The sequence below is a fragment of the Herpailurus yagouaroundi genome, unplaced genomic scaffold (genome assembly GCF_014898765.1).
Source record: "Herpailurus yagouaroundi ecotype Mexico unplaced genomic scaffold, PumYag 100, whole genome shotgun sequence".
NCBI lineage: Eukaryota > Metazoa > Chordata > Mammalia > Carnivora > Felidae > Herpailurus > Herpailurus yagouaroundi.
The window spans coordinates 16,804,166-16,822,500 of NW_024412391.1; the positions used below are offsets into that span (position 1 = coordinate 16,804,166).

Here is an 18,335-nt window from a genome sequence, read left to right on the forward strand (position 1 = left end):
GCACTTTGTACAATAAAAGTTCATTTGTCAAGTCTGTACATTTGGGGGATGAAGACTGTTCTTTGCTTTTAAATGCACAGAAATAATGTGACTTCACTGAAAAAGGCAATTTTCCATCAGACTTTTTTTAAAGTTTATTTATTTATTTTCACAGAGAGAGAGCACACACACTTGGGGCAGGGGCAGAGAGGGAGGGGGAGACAGAGAATGCCTAGCGGGCTCTGCCCTGTCAGCACAGGGCCCAATGCAGGACTAGAACTCATGAACCATGAGACCATGACTTGCGATGAAATCCCGAGTCTGACTCCTAACTGAGACACCCAGGCGCCCCCATCAGGCTGTTTTTATAATGTCCCAAATAAACAGTGCTAAGGCTAAAGGGACTATCAATAAGAGAAAATGAACTGTTCAGTACAGAAAGAGTTAAATGATCTCTTTCCAGAATTCAGCACTGTGTTCTCATTACCAGTTGGATTAATTACTGGTCCTGGAGAGTTTTGGAAACCCAAGCTACTCAATGTGCTTGTTAAGAAAGGTTTGTCTTTAATCCCCAGGGGAGACAATCAATAGGCTCAGCAAAGGTAAAGGCTACCCTCCCAGGCTGTCCTTTAATTGGACAAGCTTTCCCAGCCTCCCATTCTGATTCAGGGTTCTAAATGGATTTAAAGTGCCTAGCTTGGTCAGTGAACTCACCCCAAACCAGCAAAGAGTGGAGAGTACCACTCCTTCCAGGGCACATTCAGCAAAGAAAAAACATACCAAATTCCTGCCAGTGGCAGTCAAAAGTAAAGATTATGTGGAAACCACAGAGGGTTTTTAAAAAGATTCTCTAAAATTCTAAAAAGTTTAATCTATCCAAAATGAAATAATAATCCTTACTATGTTAGAAATTTTCCCCTTATAAATCTGCCGTCCAGCAACACATTACCCTTACACATTCCCAAATGCCTGCCTACTCTTTGCTCAGCTTGTACCCGAGTCTAGGATTTTTGAGGCTCCTGGTGTTTACTTTGATTCAGTTACCAAGAAAAGACCTCGCAAATTAAAATGTTTGCCAACTCCCCCTCTTCGCAAAAGAGTATACATAATAAATTTCGAGAAATGCGGCTTCATTATTTTAATTTAAAATCATGACCCTCCAGGTTGACAGACTCAATTATATTCAAATGGATATTTAAAGGGCATTAGAGGGGCGCCTGGGTGGCTCAGTCGGCTAAGCGTCCGACTTCGGCTCAGGTCATGATCTCACGGTCCGTGAGTTCGAGCCCCGCGTCGGGCTCTGTGCTGACAGCTCAGAGCCTGGAGCCTGTTTCAGATTCTGTGTCTTCCTCTCTCTCTGACCTCCCCCATTCATGCTCTGTCTCTCTCTGTCTCAAAAGTAAATAAACGTTAAAAAAAAAAATTTGAAAAAAAAAGAAAACATCTTTCCTTAAAAAAAAAAAAAATAAGTAAAAAATAAAGGGCATTAGAAAGCAAAAGCAAAGATTTTTTTGCTCACTATCTGGAATTATTTGTACCACTGACCTCTGTTCACAGAGACAGTGGAAGTGGCTTTCCTTGTTAGAAACGCCAGTCCTATATCCCTGTTCCCTAGTAGCACCAGCAGAAACAGCAGCTTCTTTTAACCTCATTTCTCCATAAAACACAGTCCCATAGAAACAGGGGAAGAACAAGCTGGAAGGAAGAAGAAGTTCAGAGAACACAAGTCAATGAACACACTCATTTCAAGACTCTTCTCTCAGCCCAACCCTTCTGCTCTGTCTCCACATCCCATCAACCTACCAAATTGTCTCCCTCACATTCATCAAAATGCTCTTAAAATTCTACCTTCTCTTTGAAGGAGTCTCAGATTGGTCCGTTTCTGCTACCTCATCCCAGCTGTACTCTTTTGTACAAAAAAACTGAAATAACACAGTCCTTTTTTCCATCCACCTTCCCCAATCCAGTCACCTGTCAGAAGCAGAACATCCTTCCTTACAGGCCAATCTATACATTTACATGAACATATGATGGGAGAGCACAGTTTTATGTGATGAAATGAAACACAAACAGTACCATATTGTACATGGTTTACTACAACTCACTTTTCCCCCTCAACGTGCTGTCACAGAGATCCTCTCATGGCAGTGCAACTAGAATAACCCCACTTTTAAAAAGTAGCTGCCTAGCGTCCACGATACAGACTTTGCCCTTTTATTTAACCATTCTCCTGCTGATGAACATTTAGGTTATTTACGGGCCTCGTAAAATGTTTCTTTGTGCACATGTGTATTTCTCTAGTAGCAAAGTGAAATTGCTGCTTAGAAGGTACATGCATTTAACATTTTAACAGACACTGCCAAACCGTCCTCCAAAAAGTTGGCCAATCCCGCTCTGATCAACAGTACACAACAATACCCATTTTTTCACACCATCCTTCACATTTATTACCGAGCTTTCTTATTTTGACTCATCGAATGTGGGGGAAATGGTAATCATTTTAATTTTTATTACTAGTGAGGTTGAGAATCTTTTCATACGTTCACTGATTATCCTCTCTTTTGTGAACTGTTTAGGATGCTTTGCTTATTTTTCAAATCATCTCTTTCTTATTAATCTGAAGGATATATTAATCTGTTCTGGATATTAATACTTTGCCATATAATTTGCAAATATTTTTCGCTAGTCTAGTTGTATCCTGCACATGGAATTTATATGCCTACTCCCTTTTATTAGTATTCCTAATTATACCACTATTCTTTTACTCTACTCAAAATATGCTATGTTCTACTTAAGAATTCGATATATCTATCTATAGATAGATAGATATAGATAGATAGATATGTATTTTTTTGGTAATGTTTATTTATCTTTTGAGATAGAGTCAGAGTGAGAACAGGGGAGGAACAGAGAAAGAGGGAGACACAGAATCTGAAGCGGGCTCCAGGCTGAACTGTCAGCACAGAGCCCAACACGGGACTCAAACCCATGAACCATGAGATCATGACCTGAGCCAAAGTCAAACGCTTAACCAACTGAGCTACCCAGGTGCCCCAAGAATTCAATATTTCTGTTACCAATAATTTTGTCATTCTCTTAATTTCATCCTGCCTACCTAACATTTACCAAATGTGTAGTGGCATCGTATACATAAACATTTTTTGATAATTTAGTAGGAAAAGCCTACTCTGCATATAGGTTTTGACATTACAGGAAGGAGAAGCAGTTTGCAAATTATCTACAACAGTGGTTCTCAACGTTGGCTGCACAGTGGAATCGCCTTTAAACACTATACATGCCTGGATCTCACCCCCAAAGATTCTGATTTAATTGGTCTGGAGTATGGCCTAGGTAGTAGGATTATAAGTTCTCTGGATGATTCTACTATGTGGTCAAGTTTAAAGACCACTTTACTAAAATAATCCTTTTTGTCATAAAATATACGTAACAAAATTTGTCATTTAAATATGTACAATTCAGGGGCATTAAGTACATTCAGAATGCTGTATTATTTGCTGAACTTATTCATCATCCCAAACAGAAACTCTGCATGCACTAAGCACTAACTCCCCAGCCTCTTGATTCTACTTTCTGTCTCTATGAATTTGTCCATTCCAGGTAAGTCATATAAGTGGAATCAACATAGTATTTGTCTTTTGTGTCTGGCTTATTTCACATAGCATAATGTTTCCATTCTTTGGGCAAGAGAGACCAAACCTACGCTTTTTCAAAACAATACTCAAAAAACCTAAACGAATGAATATTTTCTAGGTAAAGCATGTCAAACCCTGTGAATAACTTCTTCCTAATGAAGCAGTCACTAGGCTGAATGTTTCTGAAGGCTTTTCCTGAAAACTGGTGAAGAATTACTATCCCATTGCATCATCACTCCAAGGGAATATTAAAGCAACACAGACTGCCCCAGTGAGAGTAAGAGGAGGACAGTAAGTTCAAGTGAGGAAAGGGAAGGGACAAGAGAAAAAGCAGTGGGGTTTTTAAAAGCGTAATTATTATACAATATTTATATTAGTGTACAACATATTGGTTTGACAATTCTATACATTACGCAATGCTCACCAAAATTACTGTAGTCACCATCTGTTACCATATGATGTTACTGCAACATTATTGACTACATTCCCTATGCCGTTTCACCTCCATGACTTATTTTATAGTTAGAAGTTTGTACCTCCTGATGCCTTGTATCTATTTGCCCATCCCCCTACTCACCTCCCCTCTGTCAACCACCAGTTTGTTCTCCATATTTAAGAGTCTGTTTGTTTTGTTTTTTTTAGATTCCACATAGAAGTGAAATCATAGGGTATTTTTCTTTCTCAGTCTGACTTATTTCACTTAGCGTAATACCCTGTAGGTGCATCCATGTTGTTGCAAAAGGCAAGATCTCATTCTTTATTATGGCTGAGTAATATTCCATTGTATATATACGTCCTCTTCCTTATCCATTCATCTATGGATGGACACTTGGGCTGCTTCTGGCTATTGTAAATCTGGCTATTGTAAATAATGCTGCAATTAACACAGAGATGCATATATCTCTCTGAATGAATGTTTTTGTTTTCTTTGGGTAAATACCCAGTAGTGGAATTACTGGATCACATGATATTTCTACTTTTTAATTTTTTGAGAAATTCCCATTGTTTTCCACACTGGCTGCAATGTACATTTCCACCAATAGTGCACAAGGTGGTCTGTTTTCTCCACATTCCTACCAACACTTCTTATTTCTTGTCTTTTTGTTGATACTAGCCATTCTGAGAGGTGTGAGGGGATATCTCATTGTGGTTTTGATTTGCATTTCCCTGATGATGAGTGATGTTGAGCATCTTTTCATGTGTCTGTTGGCCACTTCTATGTCTTCTTTGGAAAAATGTCTATTTAGGTCCTGTGACCATTTTTTGTTTTTAATTGGATTCTTTGGGTTTTTTGGTATTGAGTTGTGTAACTTCATTATGTATTTTAGATATTAACCCCTTAACACACACATCATTTGCACATATCTTCTCACATCCAATAGGCTGCCTTTTTGTTTTGTTGATGATTTCCTTTGCTGGGCAAAGTACTTTTATTCTGGCATAGTCCCAGTAGTTTATTTTTTCTTTGTTTTCCTTGCTTAGAAAGACATATACATAAATATGTTGCTAAGGTGATGTCCAAGAGATTACTGCCTATGTTCTCTTCTACGAGTTTTCTGGTTTCAGGTCTCACATTTAGGTCTTTAATCCATTTTGAGTTTATTTTTGTGTAAGGGTGAAAGAAAGTAGTCCAGTTTCATTCTTTTGCATGTAGCTGTCCAATTTTCCCAGCACCATTTTTCCCATTTTATATTTTCCCCATTTTATATTCTTGTCTCTGTGGTCATAGATTAATTGACCATATAAAGGTGGATTTATCTCTGGGCTCTTTATTCTATTGATCTATGTACCTATTTTTGTGCCAGTACCATACTATTCTGATTACTACAGCTTTGTAGTATATCTTGAAATCCGGGATTGTGATACCTCTAGCTGTGTTCTTCTTTTTCAAGACTGCTTTGGCTATCTGGGGTCTTTTGTGGTGCTACAGAAATTTTAGGATTATTTGTTCTAATTTTGTGAAAAAATGCTATTGGAATTTTGATAGGGATTACAGTGAATCTGTAGATTGCTTTGGGCAGTATGGATATTTTAACATTATTAATTAATTCTTCTAATCCATGAGCATAGAATGTCTTTCCATTTGTTTGTGTTCTCTTCAGTTTCTTTCATCAGTGTTTTATACTTTTCAGAGTACACGTCTTTTACCTCCTTGGTTAAGTTTATTCCTAAGTATTTTATTCTTTTTGGTGCAATTGTAAATGGACCTGTTTTCTTAATTTCTCTTTCTGCTTTGTTATTAGTGTACAGAAATGCAATAAATTTCTGTATATTAATTTTGTATCCTGCAACTTTACTGAATTCATCTATCAGTTCTAATAGTTTTTTGGTGGAGTATTTAGGGTTTCTATAGATAGTATCATGTCATCTGCAAATATTAACAGTTTTATACTTCTTCCTTACCAATTTGGATGCCTTTTATTTCTTTTTCTTGTCTGAGTGTTGTGGTTAAGACTTCCAGAATTATGCTGAATAAAAGTGGCGAGAGTGGACAGCCGTGTCTTCTTCCTGATCTTAGAGAAAAAGCTCTCAGTTTTTCCCCACTCAGTATAATGTTAGCTGTGGGTTTTTTATATATTGGCTTTATCATGTTGAGGTATGTTCCCTCTAAAACCACTTTGTTGAAGAGTTTTTTATCATGAGTGGATGTTGTATTTTGTCAACTACATTTTCTGCATCTCATGAGATGACCATATGGTTTTTAACCTTTCTCTTGTTAATGTGATGTATCACACTGATTGAATGTCAATACTGAACCACTCTTGCATCCCCAGAATAAATAACATTTGATCATGGGAATGATTTTTTTTTTTTTTTGTATTGTTGAATTCAAATTGCTAATATGTTGTTCAGGACTTTTGCCCCTATGTCCATCAGAGCTACTGGCCTGTAGTTTTCTTTTTTGGAGTGTCTTTTTCTGGTTTTGGTATCATAGCAACACTGGTCTCATAGAATTAATTTGAAAATTTCACTTCCTTCTCTTTTTTTGCAATAGTTTGAGAAGAATAGGTATTAACTCTTAGGTATTAACTCTTCTTTATTTTTTTATTTAAAAAATTTTATTTATTTATTTTGAGAGAGAGAGAGACAGAGAGAGAGAGAGACTAGGACAGGGGCAGAGAGACAGTGAGAGAGAATCCCAAGCAGGCTCTGCATTGTCAGTACAGAGCCCGATGCGGGGCTCAAACTCACGAACCCTGAGATCATGACCTGAGCTGAAGTTGGACACTTAACTGACTGAGCCATTGAGGCAACCCTCTTCTTTAATTTTTTTTTAAATTTTGTTTTGAATGTTTATTCATTTTTGAGAGACAGAGAGTGACAGACCGTGAGTGGGGGAGGGGCAGAGAGAGAGGAAGACACTGTATCTGAAGCAGGCTCCAGGTTCTGAGCTGTCAGCACAGAGCCCAATGCAGGGATTGAACTCACAAACTGGGATCATGACCTGAGCCAGTCGACGCTTAACCGATAAGCCACCCAGGCGCCCCAAGAAATCCTTTTAAAACAGTAAATGTTCAGTGTAGATGAGCTGAAATACTCAACCTGAGTGATGATTACAATATAGTTTTATATAAAGAGAGACAGAGAAAGCACTGGCAATATGGACTCAACCATTCATTCCATTTCTGTTACTAGCTTGCTTCATAAATTGCTTCCTCTCTTTATGCCTCAATTTTTCAATATATTGTCACCTGTATTGTCCCACTTCATTGCCGAGCCAAATAAAAATTCCAGATTCACTAACTTTCTGTAGGTGAAAAATGGGTGAGAAATGGTATGTTCAGGTTATTCAAAAGTTAATATAGTTTGTATATAGTTAGTATTAATAATTGGTAATAATATCTTTGTGTGATGCTTTAGTTTTCAAACTACCTTCCCTATAATATTTTTTCTTCCCCTGACTCCATAAAGTAGGAGGGGATAGATAACTCTCACTTCCCAGATAATCACGGGTAATATTTTGGTTCTACAGTAAACAGATTTATCTCTCTCTAAAGTTTTATACACACACAGACACACACACACACAGGCCAAGTTTTGTGTGCATGTTTAAACAAATGAAATTGATTAATTCAATTATACATTCCCTGAAAAAAAAACTAGCCCTTCCCAAAGAAACACAAAATGAAGTGCTAAACAAAGTACTGAATGAAGCACTCAAATTAGAGTACATAAGAAATGTTATTTTACAAGCAGTTAAAACAATTGGAACCCTCTATCCCACAGCAATAGAGAGCAAGCCAGCATTTTTAGTGTCTAATATTTCATTGGATAATAAACTTCTAGTCTCGTTTGGGGGCTCTTCTTCTTGCATGTAAACACTAAACATCACTACTATAATTTATTCAACCACATTGTTCCCAGATTTTCCTATTATAAACAATGCCACAAACATACATGTTTGCTCACTTAGAGGGCATGACATACACGTGTTATGTCTTGATATGCACTACCAACCTGCCTTCTGGAAAGATCGTACCACTGCACATTTCTATTGACAGTGTGTTAAAATGCTCACATTCCCATTCCTTTTCCTTTGGAGGTCTGGCTTGAAATAACACCCTGTTTTTCTGCCATTAATAGTGAAAAATCTTAGGATCAATTACAAAAATGGTAACTGGCTCACATTAAGAACAAGTATCTGAGAAAAAAAAATAATAATAAAAAAAAAAGGTTCCAAGGAGAAAACCTGGGAACCAAATATTCAGAAATTCCCATTTAATTAGGAGCTGGAGTTTTCATTGCCCTGCTCACTTGTCACCATCTGTTTGTTTTGTTTTGTTATGTATTATTTTTTAGTCATGATCTGTGATAAGAAGGGAAAAAAAGGAATGTAGGATGATAAAGAAAATGCACGCCCCCAACAAAGTACCAGCTTCCCTCGGATCCATCATTACACAAAGCTCTCCTGAGTGTATATTTCACAAAAATGGAAAACAACACAGTTTCAAATGTTTTACCTCCAGCATGAAAATTAAACCGTTCGTTCTGACTTCTGAGGCCATCAGCCAAGTTTTGTAATTATCAGTGATATTATTGTGGATTGATATTAATCATTTAATATAACCAAAACCTCAGATTATTTCAATCTAACACATCAAATGTGACAAAGAAAAAAAAAAATGCCCATCACAGGAGAGGACATAGTGCCTCACATACCTAACACAGTATTCTTTTTTTTTAAGTTTATTTATTTTGAGGGAGAGAACACATGCGTGCATGCAAGCGGGGTGGGCAGGGGGTGGGGCAGAGAGAGAAGGAGAGAATCCCAAGCGGGCTCTATGCTGTCAGGGCAGAGCCCGACGTGGGGCTCCATCTTACAAACCATGACACCAGGACCTGGGCCGAAATCAAGATTTGGACGCTTAACTGACTGAGATACCCAGGTGCCTCCTGACATAGTATTCTTAAGCAGAAGCTTAGTCAGTTTTACATATACTTTATATGTGAGACACAGAGTAGATTCTTTTCTTTTTAATGTTTATTTATTTATTTTGAGGGAGAGAGCAAGCAGGGGAGGGTCAGAGAGAGGGGGAGAGAGAAAATCCCCCCAAAGCTCTGCTCTGTCAGCAAAGAGCCTGACACAGGGCTTAATCTCACAGTCTGTGAGATCATGGCCTGAGCCAGTATCAAGAGTCAGATGCTTAACTGACTGAGCCACCCAGGTGCCCCCAGAGTAGACTCTTTATATCAATCAGGTAAAAAAAAATTCACCTTATGTTTTCTTTCATTACTCAGAATGGTCCTAAGGACAAAATAGCAGGTATGAAGTGACAGGAAAAAAGTTTAGATAATGCTTTCCTTTTTGAACCATTATCTAGATAGTCTCCAAATGTCTGCAAAAAGACCTATGAATCCAAAAAGCAAAAGATCACAATTTAGCTTTACAAAATGTTGTACTGCTTTAGACTAAGTTGCAGGTTCAGACTCAGCAAGAAAAGAAGTGCCACCTCCCAAGTAGCAGCATCGATGTCTACAGCCAGTGAACACCCCGCTTGGAAGACTTGCAATCCGGGTACCTACCACATGGGATTCGTTTTACTCTGACCCTTAGGTCATTTACTGAACAAATACTATTATTTAGAATTTAGATGTTATCTAGGTGCTGCGAGCTGCAGTGGACAGCAGTAAAGGATAGAAAGTAAATCCCGGCTCTGAAATTCTAGCTGGAAAGACGGACTGCAGACAAACATAAATGCTGACGAGTAAGATAGCTCCAGGGTAATCAGTGTTATAAAGACATAAAATATGGGATGCATTAGGAAGTGACTTGGTAGCAAAGAGAAAGCTCCATTAGATGGCATAATCAAGAAAGGCTTGTTTCAGGAGGTGATGTCTGAGCCAGACTTTGAATAAGGTAAGGTTAAGCAGGCAATGATGTGGGAAAACAGTGTTTCAGGCAGAGGAAACAGCAAAAGTGAAAGACTGGCCTGGAGCGTTTGAGAAAAAAAGGCCAGTGTGGCCAGAGCACAGTGACTGAGAGGGAAAATGAAGAATGAAGTTGGAAGAGGCTGGATTCTCAGATTATACAGGGCCTCAGAGGCCACAGCAGAGTCTGAATTTGATTCTAGGAATAGTGGGAAGCCATTAAGGAGCTTAAACGAGAGAGTGATGAGAGCCGATTTAAGTTTTCAAAAAAATCTCTGGTGGCTCTGTGAAGTACAGACGGCAGCCGAGCAGGAACAGCAACCAGGAGAGCGACAGAACTGATGAGCTGAAATAGTCTCCATGGAAGAGATACTCGGTTTGGGTGAGGGTGGTAATGGCAACTAAGAAGAACAGGCAGGTTTAGGGGACATCTCAGAGCTGAACTGACATGACTTGCTAATGAATCACGTTGCAAGCAAGGGCAAAACAGGGAAACGAAGGGTTGCTCCTATGCCAGCACTTGAGCAACCAGACAGATGGTGGTGCTGTTAACTGATGGGGTCGGGGCGGGGGGGGGGGGGGCGCGCGGATCGGGGGAACTGAGGGTTGGGCGATGAAAGGCCCTGTCTGGGGCACACTGGGCACTGGAGATCAAACAGGGGTATAAGCCGGGCTATAAACAGCATATAGAGGAGACATAAAGCCCACAGGACAGGATGAGACCACTTGGAAAGAAACTAAAGATACGGACATGCCAATATCGATCAGGTGAGAACAGGAAGAAGAGTCAGCAGAAGAGCTGAGCGGGAGCACCGTGAGGTAGGAGGGTATTCAGGAGAGTATGGGGTCAGAAACAGAGAACATTTTAAGAAGGAAGGAATAATCAACTGTGTTAAATGTTGCTGGAAGACACTGAATAAGATAAGGAAAGAAAACTCACAACTGGATTTAGCAAGAGAGGAGTATATTAATAAAGAAATACGGTGGGAAAATGTCACAAAAGGGCATTTGATCTTGATCAAGCTATCACTTTCAAAGCTAAGATATGTAAAACAGACCATCTCAGCAAAATTCCTGAGGTATGCTGATTTATCAGGCCAAGTCCATTTTGACTTCCCTTGTCAAAGAAAGAGGAGAGAACAATGACTCAGGAGGGTGTCCTTCTGAGTTTTCCATACTTATTCCCCAGAGAGGGGAGCCTTGGTGACAGCATGGCGGTATTCAGATTTACATGGAAAGAGGAGCAGCTCAGCCCCAAAGAATAACAGTTTATCTGCCTGCTTGATGGTGATACATCAAAGTCCTAACAGTCACCTGTCCAAACCAACTCCAAGCCAAGTTTCTTTAATCTAATGGCCCAAGTGAAAGAAAAGAGCTGTCAACCAAGGAGGAGACCACGTCCATGCTCTCTGGGTGGGAGCATTCTTCCAACACTACATTCTCTTCCCCAAGGCTGTCACCGTCACGTCTCTCTCTGCTGGTGTCACCGAGCACAAAACTGAGAAATGAGATCTGAGGCCCGCCCACACCTGGGCCACTCGCCTTTCTGTCTCCTCCTCACGGCCCGCCCCTTACCTGGGTCATTTTGTCCACAGAGACTGGAATTCCGTCGATGGTGAGAGGGGGCAGCTCCGAGTTAACCTCCTGTGGTGCAGGGGCGTGTTCCGCCAGGGCAGACTCCAGGTCTTCCAGGATCATGCTCTTGTACTTACGCACCTGCAGGGAATTAAGGGCAGAAATAAACAAGATGCCCGACAGCCAGGGAGGGTTGGTGCCAAGCAACCGGAAGGTGGGTAGGGCTGCCTCCCTCAACCACAGCAGAGTCCTAAGCACAAACACTTCTACAACTAGCAGATAAAAATACCCGATGGCCCCAAAGACATCACACCGTACAGAGTTCAGTGAAAAGATGATGAAACTACAGGTAATAACAGCAGAAAGGAGCCAGTGGGAAGTTTTACAGAAACACTGCTTCTCAGTTAAAATCACGTTTTCTCCGTCAACACTGGCACCGTCACCTGTTGCAGATCTAATAGGAATGGAATTCTTTATTCTGTGTTGCCCAGGCCCTCTGATAAAACCTAGCTGTGGCAGTTCATCACCAAAATCACTTCCAAGATCATCAAGGACTTGCATCTCTAAAACTCTAAGCAACCTATCTGAAACTGCTGCTACCTTCCTGCAAGGCCAGACTACCCAACAGGTGAATTCAGTGCTTGAGAGGCTGGGCTGAAAGCGTCTGAGATAAAAACAAGAAGCATATACTGTAGTTGTATGTCAAAGGTGCCACTGTCACTATAAGGCTCAGGGCCAAAAGAGAGCCCTGCAGGTCATGCCTTCCTCGTTTCTGGTAGTCCCTGGTGACAGAGGTCAACTTCAAATCCACGATGTCTCTGTAGCTCAGACATGTGGGTCTGAACCAGATGTCATTGTTCTGACTCCTTTCCTTCTGCTACCAGTGAAAGGTCTCTCCAAAGACAGAGAACTTAACAGCAGCACATTTGTACATACACACATTCTTCCATGATGGGCACAAATAGTAGGCAGACACAGGACCCCACAACCACCAATAACGGGTGCATTCACTTACAAGGACACCGGGCGGGGGGGGGGGGGGATAAGGACACCTTCGTGGATAACACGAAAGCCAGGGAATTTTGGAAATGTGACAAGGTGAGGCAGGAAATTAACTTGTTTTCAGGGCTCACGCCATTATCTTAGGAAATAAGGGAAGAGAAAATGAGGTATCGCAGAAATTAGGATAATGTTTGAGTCCTGGGTTTTCTACTCCAGACTGGACTCTCAATCAGGACAAGTTTCCTTGTAAGTATCTCATTACGAGGGCTAAAAAAAAGAAAGATTCTCATACTCCACCTCAAGCCTGTGGAAAACTAAAAATCATCACTGGCTATGAAGTACAACTTTGGCAGTTACAGAACCTTCCAAATAGGTCAACAATGAAGGGGATGACAGAAAAATTGTATAAAGGCGTAGAATCGTTATCATCCTAGAGATTCAGTTTTATCCTGGTTTCTAACAAAAAAAGAAAGCTTGAAAAATCATTGCCAACACGTATTTATTATAACAAAAGCAGCTGGTGTTGCCATGCCCACTTAAGGATTTATATGTTCTGCTTTCTAGGTTTCTGTATCTGATGTAGAGCATTTACACTACCAGCCCACAGAAAAACTCAATCTTATTAGCCTAAGTTCTGGTCTTTGAACTTTAATGTATTAGGTTAAATCATTATATTAGTATGTAGGTCCATAGTAAGGATATATATAAATATATTTATTTATAAAAATAAATTTCACTGTGCTGGAAATACCTGGCATTCAAAGACAGGAAATCATTAGATTATTACTATTACGTTATTAGCTAGTTTCAAACAATTTTGGTCATTTTTATGGGTCAGTAAAATTCTAGGAATTTATAACCAGGCATTTTGCTAAACTTATCAGTGCCATATAACTCCTTAAAAATATCTTGAGTATCAAAAAAAAAAAAAATTGTTGGTAGAGCATTCCTCCAAGTAATTTACAACAAAACTTCAGCTGTGACCACAGTATTTTTAAGGTTGCTCAGTAAAGTTTCCCAGAATGATCAAGCTAGTGCTTTAATTCTATCACCTCTGAAATGCGTATTTTTTCATATTTAAATGTCCTCTGAAATTGGGATACCTCTTTTTTAAAATTGTTGAGATAGACAGAGTGTGAGCAGGCAAGGGGCAGAAAGGGGGAGACAGAATCCGAAGCAGGCTCTAGGCTCTGAGCTGTCAACACAGAGCCTGACATGGGGCTTGAACCCATGAACCACGAGATCATGAACTGAGCCCAAGTCGGACGCTTAATCAACTGAGCCGCCCAGGTATCCCTGAAATTGGGATACATCTTAAAACTGCTGTGGATGAGGCAACCTGGGGCACAGTTGTCACTTCCTGCACATATGAACATGGCTGTTATCCCTGGGAGCAATGCAATCCCTTGCCTTTTCAATCAACAAACCATTGAGCAACATTTGAGAAAGAATATGAGTCTTGGTTATAGTTGGATAATCTCCCCAGTGATATTTCTGGTAAGATCAAGAAGCTCCAGCATCAAACTTGTTGCAGCTTGGAGACAACAGCAGAGCACTTTCTTTTTCTTTTCTTTTTTTTTTTCAGAGCACTTTCTAAAGACATGCACCACCACCCATATGCTCTTGATGGCACCGAGGACAATATCACATGAAATGTCACAGCCAATGATGTCTTTGAAACAAGAAGTCATTCAGAAGCACTGAGCTGTGAAAGTGAGGACATTTTAGGAGTATCAATTTATTTCACTTTCATTTTCTTTTTTATGTATTATATAAAAATGCAATGTGATTAAAATCTATGTCTAAATAAGCTTGAAAAAGTTCTTTCAATAAACATAAAATAAAAATTCTAAGTGATAAGCACTGTGCCAGAGTTTGTCAATGTTTTTTCTTTCTTCATGGTAAATAAATAATGGTGCATCTTATAACTGCTGATGTCATAGATATGATGAAATAGAGGTTTGTTTTTCCAACTTCTATCCTCTATTTCAAAAACCATAGCTTAAGCCTTTATTACTTCATACCAACGTCACTGTCAACTAACTGGTTTTACAAAGTTAAAAACCACTTAAAAACAAAATCAGCTGGTCTGTCTACCAATCTCTCTTCCCCCAATTCATCCTATTGACCAATGACATTTAAAATATCTGAGCCCAGGGTGCCTGGCTGGCTCAGTTAGTAGAGCATGTGACTCTTGATCTCAGGGTTGTGAGTTCAAACTTATGTTGGGTATAGAGATTCCTTAAAAAAAAAAAAAAAAAAAAAAGTATTAAAAAAAAAATCTCAGCCCCTTTGGGACTATATGAAAATAAGTAAGTTTCTGAAACACTGAATATGATTTACTGATCACTTACCAGGTGCCAAGCACTGCATATATTATCTCAATTAATCTTCACACAATTCTATAAGGAAAATTGTAGTATACCCATTGTACAGCTAAGAAAAACAAGGCTTAATGAACTTAAGTAACTTCCCCAAATCATATAGCTAGTATAACAGTAATATACGTATAAACCAAACTAATTTTTATCTAGCTCCAAAGCCTGTATGTTCAGCCACTTAGCTATCATTTCTTTTTTCCTCAAAACCATCTCTACAGCTCCCCACTTCTCACAGGATGAAGGCCAAACTCTCAGTCCAGCATTTCAACCTTTCTAATCATTCCCTACTTTTCCACTGGGGCCACCAGATAACAGTTGTGCCTGCCCAGTTCTGTAGACTATGGGGACGGCACCCTCTTAGTTGGCCAGTTTCCTCACTAACTTTTGCATCTAGCAAGTTCTTTTCTACCTCTGGGTCTTTAATTATGCTTCCTATCCAAACATTATCCATCTTTCAAGGCCCAACCCCATTTCCACTTCTTTTAAGAAAAATCCCCAAGTGTTCTACCCATAATTCTCTTACTCCTTTTTAAATTCCTACAAACTCAAATGGTCACTTAGATTGTTATATATACTGTATACAACTAGTGTGTGACATCACTGAGCACAGGGACTGGGTCTTTTATTTAACATATACTATGAAACAGTTGACATACTCAGACATGTGCAGAAGATATATTAACAAACATTCTCATAACTGCCAGAGATGGAAAGCGTTTAGGGTGTTTACAAGAGCCATTAGAGTTCTGGGCACAGAATGTGCTTGTTGAGGATTTAGGAACTGGCTGCTACAAACATAATATCAACAGGCCTTTAGTCTGGTTGAAAAAACCGTCCCCGACAAAAATACCATAGTTCTGTATACCTGAAGCTTTTCTGGAGAAAAGACAAGTCTTCAGGAAGGTCCCATGGAAGATTAAAAAAAAATTTTTTTTATCTAGGAGCTCCTCTAAAATGAAAAATATATTGCCATCTCAGGTGAACAAAAAGATGCCCCAGTGCAGAGCTGCCCTCAGACCCGTGATCCTGAAGCACACCTGGCGTGGAGCCAGGCCAGACTCTGGCCCATGAAGTTATGTTGGCTTCACCCTGTTCTCTCTCCAGCCCCAATGTTAGCCTCTTTCCTCCCCTGCCTCAGTCCAGATTCCTAATTTTCCCCTCGCCCCCGGATCCCTAGTTTTGGACCTTGAAACCTCAAAGGACTTGGATGGAATTCTTATCTCCTCCTACTTTGTACCTAACAGTGTTAGCTTTTTGTTAAGTACGTAGATAAATGAAGCCTTTTTACTTTACTTTTTTTTTACTTTACTATTTTTAAACATTTTAATTCCAGTAAGCATATAGTGTTATACTAGTTTCAGGCGTACAATATAGTGATTCACCAATTCTACACATTACTCAGTGCTCATCATGGTAAGTGTACTCTTAATGCCCTTACCTGCTTCGCCCATCCACTCCACCCCCCTCTGGTAATCATCCGTTTGTTCTCTAAAGTTAAGAGTCTGCTTTTTGGTTTCTCTCTTTTTTTTCTTTGTTCATTTGTTTTGCTTCTTAAATTCCACATATAAGTGAAACTATAAGGTATTTTTACTTTACTATTTTTTAAATATGCTTCCACATTTCCTAACTCAAAGCTATTTTTAAAAACCTATACAAAAAAGTGGGGCGCCTGGGTGGCGCAGTCGGTTAAGCGTCCGACTTCAGCCAGGTCACGATCTCGCGGTCCGTGAGTTCGAGCCCCGCGTCGGGCTCTGGGCTGATGGCTCAGAGCCTGGACCCTGTTTCTGATTCTGTGTCTCCCTCTCTCTCTGCCCCTCCCCCGTTCATGCTCTGTCTCTCTCTGTCCCAAAAAAATAAACGTTAAAAAAAAAAATTAAAAAAAAAACAAACAAACCTATACAAAAAAGTGAATGACTTAGAACAAGAAATCATGACCAACTCCAGGGCTCACCCATCTACTGGGAAAGAGGAATTAAAGACAGAAGAATGATTTCAAAGAAGCTGGTGACAACCCCAGAGCTACCTCTTGCCTCTGTGACTATGACTAATTTCTGTACCTGTAGAACTGGTTAGTCATAGCCAGTGTGTCCCCATCTAACTGCTATGGATTTTTTTTTTTTAATGTTTATTTATTTTTGAAGGAAAGAGAGACAGTGTGGGCGGGGGGGGGGGGATGGGCAGAGAGAAAGAGGGAGACACAGAATCTGAAGCAGGCTCCAGGCTCTGAGCTGTCAGCACAGAGCCTGACGCAGGGCTCGAACCCACAAGCCATGAGATCATGACCTGAGCCGAAGTCGGATGCTCAACTGACTGAGCCACTCAGGCACCCCACTGCTATGGATTATTAACTCTGAGAAAAGAGCTACATCTCCAGAGACTCTTGAAGTTCTTCTAAAAATGGATAGAAATTCTCTCTCTGTTCCTCAACAAAATATTTCTAGGCCTATTCCTACTATACCTATAAAAGTATGGGATATGGCAGTAAGCCAAGAGAATGCCCTCAGGGCACAGCAACTTAAAAAATCTACCATTTGCCAATGCTTCTCATGTCAGCTCTCTCTAAACATATATGGGGGGTGGTAATCAACTTTAATTAATTTCTACTGCTCCCCAGTGAGGTAGGTATTATCTTACATGAGAACACTGAGCAACATATAGGAAAAATCCATGTGCGGAACTATACAAAAAAATCAAAGCTTAAAAACAGATTTCACAAATGTGGAGTTATAGTTATATATGCCCACTCTAGCTTAATACCAACCCATTGGCAAAACTGGATGAACTTGTCTAAATGTTAATAATGCTATGTTTTACTATGGGAGCCACACCTTCACTTAAGAAGGATATCAAAAAGGGTCAAAACACTCAATGGAGCTGCTCTGGAGGTCTTTTAACTTGTTTTTTGTTTTAAAAAGCTGAGGCTTAAGAAGACAAAGGTTTTAAACTGCAGAGAACATTAGATCTGAAAGTCTAGATCCCAAGCGACGTAGAGAAGCCTTGAGCTTCTGGATAAGGAAATCTCGTTCTACATCATAGTCGAAGGCTCTTTCTGAGAGTTTAGCTGGTTTTATTTCACTATCCCACATTACAAGTATAGACATGGCATATGTGACTTCTGAACCCGGCAGCTCCCCCATCCAGCCAGCCATCAAACAAATATTTATTATTCATCTCCTGTATGTGAGGCACTGTGCTAAGGAAGGGCTGTGGACAAAATGGAAAGCAAAATCAGTCACAGTGTCCCATTATTGTGTATATTCCTGTTTAGTGGAGAGGACAAACAAAAAATAATCACAAAAATAAATGTACAATTACAAGCCAGGAAAAGTACTATAAAGAAGGACACAAGCTAACTTTGTAGGTCTTTACTTCCCAA

At 39.7% G+C, this 18,335-nt stretch overlaps 1 protein-coding gene across 5 annotated transcripts in view; it reads right to left on the reverse strand.

Moving 5' to 3' along the window:
* Window positions 1-18,335, reverse strand: part of NRF1 (nuclear respiratory factor 1) — a 146,506-nt gene that overhangs the window by 53,714 nt on the left and 74,457 nt on the right. For all 5 annotated transcript variants that reach the window (XM_040471989.1, XM_040471986.1, XM_040471985.1 and 2 more), the window contains exon 5: window positions 11,577-11,717. In XM_040471989.1, the coding sequence (XP_040327923.1) occupies window positions 11,577-11,717 (141 nt within the window). The remainder of the gene's footprint in view (window positions 1-11,576; window positions 11,718-18,335) is intronic.